Below are 6961 nucleotides of genomic sequence, written 5' to 3' on the forward strand. Positions count from 1 at the left end.
AAGACTTCACATTAAACCCTACTCTTAAACCATATTTGAACCATCAACCTGTTATTGAAATTTCCCCATTAACCTATCTATCCGGATTCACAGAGTACAATATATCTTTATTTGTAATAGGATTAGAATACACAATTTGTTTACATGGAGTGTTTCCTGTGTTAATTATGTCCCCAAGGTTAATTTAAGATGGGGAACACCCGAACATCACCAAAAAAAGTGGCTTTCCATTGTCAATTCTACCATTTATTTCCCTTTTCACCATCCTTGTTGTCATCGCTAATACTAATCGTTTTTTTTTTACTGAATGGTATGTTGCGATGCAAGCTGAGTCACAATTGGTGCCCTCCTATACGCTGGTTAACATTGGTGGAGTATTCCACAAGCTGGATTCTGTTTTTACAAAGTGTTGCATGTGCCAAGGGATGCCAAATTTACACTAAAAGCAATATGATGGGGTTGTAAGATACCTTGAGGCTTGAACTGAACGTACTTAACTGTTACATTATTGGTTTTAATTTGGAGGTTCATGGTTTCTTTTGACTATAAATAGAGAGACAGGGAGTGTCAATAAGCACCAATTCAATATATAGATAAGATAACAATTGAGTATAACTTTTTACAACATAGCAGTTCAAAAATTTTCGAGTTTCTTCTAGTCTGGGCTGCAATGGCTCAGTCGATGGTTTGTCATGTTATGTTAGTTGTGATATTCATACTGGTGGCTCTTGCTGAGGCCCAAACTCCACCAGGAATTAACAACCCTAGCCATGCAACTTGTAAGGATCCGAGTTACAAAGAATGCCATAATTTGGTGCATGTTTGTCCTAAGTTTTGTCCAGATAGCTGTACTGTTAATTGTCAATCATGCAAACCTGTTTGTGGTGGCGACATTGCACCATCACCACCAGTTTACACACCTCCAACACCAACATCGAAACCGCCGACACCATTGTCACCACCTCCCACCACACCTTCACCACCAACAGAGTCCAAACCACCAACCTCTCCTTCTCCACCGATAGAGCCCACACCTTCAACACCAACACCGTCATCATCACCACCTCCACCAACCCCTTCACCACCAACTCCCTCCTCACCACCTCCCACCACCCCTTCTCCACCAACAGAATACACACCTCCGACACCAACACCATCCTCACCGCCCCACACCACCACCCCTTCATCACCAACAGAGTCCACACCACCAACACCAACAACATCCATACCACCTCCCACGACCCCTTCACCACCAATAGAGTCCACACCTCCAGCATCAACTCCATCCACACCACCTCCCACCACGCTTTCACCACCAATAGAGTCCACTCCTACAACACCAACTCCATCCACACCACCTCCCACCACCCCTTCACCACCAATAGAGTCCACACATCCAGCATCAACGCCATCCACACCACCTCCCACCACCCCTTCACCACCGACATCCACAACTCCAACACCAACACCATCCTCACCGGCTCCCACCAACCCTTCACCACCAATAGAGTCCACACCTACAACACCAAGTCCATCTACTCCACCTCCCACCACCCCTTCACCAACAACAGGGTCCACACCTCCAACACCAACACCCTCCACACCACCTCCCACCACCCCTTCACCACCAACATCCACACCTCCAACACCAACACCATCCTCACACGTGCCTCCTACATGGTCTGCTCCACCTTCTAAAACAAAAAAAGTCAAATGCAAAAACCAAAACTACCCAAAATGCTACGCCTCCGAACATGTCTGCCCTGCTTCTTGTCCTGGTCAATGTGAAGTTGATTGTGTTACTTGCAAGCCAGTTTGCAGTAAGTTCTTCATAACTCTCATTTTTCATTTTATTTATAAATACTAAAAAATCATGTATGTCTAAGATTCACATTGACATCAAATTATTGAGGTTTAACTCCATCATTTACAAATGTATGCTTTATGGTTAAATATTAGGTTAACACAACTATCATTTGATCTCTAAAGTGCTTCTACATTTGTCTTGTACAGATTGTGATATGCCTGGAGCAGTGTGTCAAGATCCTCGTTTCATTGGTGGTGACGGCATCACTTTCTACTTCCATGGAAAGAAGGATCAAGATTTCTGCCTTGTCGCCGATAACAACCTCCACATCAATGGCCACTTCATTGGCAAGAGAAACAGAAACATGGGCAGAGACTTTACTTGGGTCCAATCTATTGGGATTCTTTTCGACAACCACAAAGTACAACTCAGTGCGCAAAAGACTTCTTCTTGGGATGACACCATTGATCGAATCTCTGTTACATTTGATGGGAAAAACATCTTTCTCCCAAAAACCGAAGGTGCCAAATGGCAATCTTCTACGACATCAATCACTAGGATTGATGACACCAATCATATAGTTGTTGAAGTTGAAAACCTCTTCAGGATCACAGCCAAAGTGGTTCCCATAACAAAAGAAGAATCAAGAATCCATAAGTATGATATAACCAGTGACGATTGCTTTGCCCATCTCGATTTGAAGTTCAAGTTCTTCTCCTTGAGTAACGAAGTGGATGGAGTTCTTGGACAGACTTATAGGAATGACTATGTGAGCAAGGTGAAGATGGGGGTGTTAATGTCTGTGATGGGAGGAGATAGTAAGTTTGTGAGTACCAATTCATTTGCAACTGATTGTTCTGTTGCTAAGTTTAAGGGTAGCCAGGAAGACAGTTCTTCATTGAACTTGCAGTTGCCAAGCTTGAGTTGCCAAAGCGGTATAGAAGGGCGAGGTGTCGTATGCAAGAGATAGAGTTTTCTTGTTCTTGATATTACAATACTTATATTTTTAGTACGTCGTTTGATGGTGTAATAAAGAATTAATAATAAAATGAAGGAACCTTTTCCAAGATAGCTAGACTTTTCTCGATCTTGTTACTAGTTATTACAATACTTATACAACAATTCAATTCCAATTTCCAATACTACAATTTTATACACTCAAAGTATTAATTAAACCTAAATATCGCATACTCATACTGTATATAATACATTCAATTCCAATTTCCATTTCATTTTACATGTACAATTCCACTTTCATATTCCAATTTCATACAATTAAACATAGAATACATCCAAATCCAGTTTCATACAAATATATACAAATCTAAATACAAAATCAAACAATCATGCCCAACAAATTTCATCATTCATATAGTAGGCATTTTCAAAGAATTATAAACATGAAATCAAACAAGATATATCAAATTTCACATTTTCATACAACAATATCCAACCAAAAAAAAAGAATAGAAAAAAAAAACTTACCTTTTCTGTGGCAATGGGTGGTGTGGTGGCCGGAAGTAATAAGTCGGTAATGGGTGGAAGTGGGAAGTTGACGTGGTCACTGGAAAACAATCGATATCAGGAAAAAAACTGAAAAATAAAAAAACCTTACCTGGAACTGTGGTGAACGGACGTCGCAATAGACGTCGTCGCAGGTGGTCAAACCTCCGGTGTAGTCGGCGGTGAAGACGAGTGGTCGGAGGTACTCTGGACGGACAATCGGAGAGAGAGAAAGAGAGATTTTGGTGTGGCGATGCAACTGAGAGGGGGTCGAACGAAGCAGATAAGTTAAAACCCTATACCGACGACATGTCGTCGGTATAGAGTTAAGTCACAAGACGTTGAATAATCTTTTCGTAAATAAAAAATAAAATAAATAAGAATATATTTACCGACGACAAGTCGTCGGAACTGAGTCGACACTGAGTATCACACATGCAGATCACTATCATTCTATACCGACGACTTGTCGTCGAGATAGCCCATGAAAACTGACGTCGTTTCTATTTTCTATAAAATGGAATATAAATAAATAAAACTATATTTGACGTAAGCTATACTATATAGTCTGCAAATTTTTTGTAGTGACGATTTCCATCCATAGTTAGTTAAACAATTTTTTTCCTGATTTGACATCTCGTTGTACATTGGTTAATTTTGTATGTGACTGTGAGCCTATCACATTATTAGAAAAAGCATGTAAAAACAATAGACTAAGTGACCGAAACTATCTTACACTTACTAGCGACGGTACTTTTTAAAACAAAAGATAGCCAGAAATTGCATCCATATAGGCGTTTAGTTGGAGATTATTGATGTCAAACTATTTTTTGGCTTATTGCTTGTTTTTTGCTATTAGTGACGGAATCGACAAGCAAGGGACTATCTTATCACTTTTAGGTCGCTAAATAAGACATATTTCGCTTCGGTCGCGAAGATTTACAAGGGAGTCCTTTTCTACCTTAAGCTTATGACACTTGTAATTTTTTTCATTGACGCATCTAAACTCAAACTGAGCCAACTTTTCTAGGAATTACAGGCTTAAACAATTCCTTATTGAAATAATGAGTTTTCTACACCAAGAGGCATGGGAATTATCTCATATATATATATATATATATATATATATATATATATATATATATATATATATATATATATATATATATAATGAAAAAAGATACATATTCACCCCTCAAGTATACAACAATGAATAAAAGACTATACCAATAAAGAGCTAGTGTAATATCCCCCCTAAAGTGAAAGGAGGTGGACCAAGACGAAGCACACGACGAAACTGCTCAAATTGTGGCCGAGGTAGACTCTTAGTGAAGATGTCATCGACTTGAAGCTTGGTAGGAACAAACATAGTGACCAGTTTACCTGAAGCAACAAGCTCACGAACAAAATGATAGTCAAGATCAATATGCTTAGCATGATTATGAGCCACCCGGTTCTGGGTAAAGAATAACGCACTTTGATTGTCACAAAGAAGCGTGGGGAGATCGGTGGACAAGGCATGCAGTTCTTGTGACAGATGAGTGATCCAAATGATCTTTGCAACCGTATTAGTCATGGCTCGATATTCAGACTCACAGCTGGAGCGAGAGACAGTAGGCTGCTTCTTTGCACTCCAGGACACAAGATTACCCCCAAGGAATATTGAGTACCCATAGGTGGAGCGGCGAGTCTCAAGGAAGTAAGCCCAATCGACATCAGAGTAGCCAACAATCTTGACAGTCGGAGGCCGTGAGAAAGTGAGACCAAATGAGAGGGTTCCCTTGACATAGCAAACTAGTCGTTCAACAACTTGAAAATGAGCAATCGTCGGTGCAGCAATAATCTTGCTAACTTGATTAACAGCGTAAGAAGTATCCGGTCTCGTAACCGTCAAATATTGAAGTGCACCAACCAAGGATCGATAGCGAGTCAGATCCTCATAAAGAGGACTACCACTAACAACGGAGGTGTTGGTAGCAAGGGGGTAAGCATGGGCTTGGCATCGAGAAGACCGGTGCACGAGACGATGTCGTGAGCATACTTTGCTTGACTGAGAAACAAGCCTGTGGGATGATGAGTAGCCTCAAGCCCAAGAAAATAGTTCAAACGCCCATGATCCTTAATTCGAAATTCTGCATGCAGCCAAGCAATGAATGACGACACAATAACATCACCCAAGCTAGTGACAACCAAATCATCAACATACACTAACAAATACAAGATACACGAGTCCCGATGAAACGCAAAAAGAGAGGGATTTGCACGACTCCAGGAAAAACCATGATGCACTAAAAACGAACTAAGTCGATGAAACTACGCAGGGGGGCCTGCTTAAGACCATAAATAGCTTTATTGAGCTTGCAAACATAATCAGGATGACGGGCATTCGCAAAACCTGGGGGTTGATTCATAAAGACAGTGTCACCCAAATGGCCGTGGAGAAAGGCGTTATTCATGTCAAGTTGACGCAAATGCTACCCGTTAACAATCGCAAGAGTGAGAACAATACGAACAGTAGCCACCTTGACAACAGGACTGAAGGCGTGAGAAAAGTCAAGGCCCGAAACTTGACTGAACCCTTGAGCAACAAGATGAGCCTTGTGACACTCCACAGTCCCATCGGCCCGAGATTTGGTGCGAAAAAACCACCTGCAACCTACAATATTAGCCTGGGTAGGACGAGTAACAAGAGTCTACGTCTGATTATGATTAAAAGCCGCCATCTCGGAACACATCACTTCACACCATTTAGGATCACGCAAAGCAGTATCATAGGATGAGGGAATATTTGTAGAAAAGACCTGCAAAAAAACCCATGAGAAGTTAAATGTGCCAAATCAGTACGGTATCGTGGCTTAAAAATCTCGGCTTTAGCGCATGTGGTCATCTGATGCGAAGGCGGGGGCAGACGGGAGGCCGGAGGCGTATCGGACTCGGAATCAGACTCAAAGGCGGTGTCAGAAACAGGATTAATGGTTGGTTCAGAGTCATACCCAAAAGGCGACTCGGACTCGGGTCCCGGCGAAGTAGCTGCAACGGACTAAGATGCAGGAGTCGCTACTGAGAGAGCTGGCGGATCCGACTCCGCACACACAACACAAGGAGGAGGATCAGCGAGTCCTGGGTACTTGGAGAGACCGGGACAGCGTCATCAGGGACTGGAATGGCGAGCAGCTGATCACCAAGAAATGTGTGCAAGTGTAAGGACCCAATAGGAGCATTTGTGTGGGTGTCACGAAACATGAAGCACTCTTCATCAAACTGGAGCATGAGGGGTAACAAAAACCTGTTTCGAAACTGGATCGAGACATAAGTAGCCTTTATATTGAGAGTGATAAACCATAAAAACACAAGGTATGCTCCGTGGAGAAAGCTTATGATCCGCATAGTCACAGAAATATGGATAGACGTGACACCCAAAAATGCGAAAATTCTCATAAGATGGCACACGTACAAACAAGACCTCCAATAGGGATTTCATGGACAACACCTCGTGGGGAGACGATTAATTACATGCACGGCAGAGCTAAAAGCATGAGCCCAATAAGAAATAATTGGAATGTGAGCGTGAAACATCATGGTGAGGCATGTCTCCACAATGTGACGATCTTTGTGTTCAACCCGCCCGTTTTGTTGGGGGTATATGTGCAT

At 41.9% G+C, this 6961-nt stretch overlaps 1 protein-coding gene across 1 annotated transcript; it reads left to right on the plus strand.

Moving 5' to 3' along the window:
* The first annotated feature begins 592 nt into the window (after positions 1 to 592).
* LOC145064860 (uncharacterized) lies at positions 593 to 2874 on the plus strand. The gene is made up of 2 exons (XM_079012230.1): positions 593 to 1820; positions 2014 to 2874. Exons 1-2 carry the CDS (start codon positions 671 to 673, stop codon positions 2775 to 2777), a joined length of 1914 nt encoding a protein of 637 aa, XP_078868356.1. The 5' UTR covers positions 593 to 670; the 3' UTR covers positions 2778 to 2874.
* Positions 2875 to 6961: the final 4087 nt, after the last annotated feature.

This window comes from Lactuca serriola, chromosome 7 (genome assembly GCF_051521515.1).
Source record: "Lactuca serriola cultivar US96UC23 chromosome 7, Lser_US96UC23_V15, whole genome shotgun sequence".
Taxonomy (NCBI): Eukaryota; Viridiplantae; Streptophyta; class Magnoliopsida; order Asterales; family Asteraceae; genus Lactuca; species Lactuca serriola.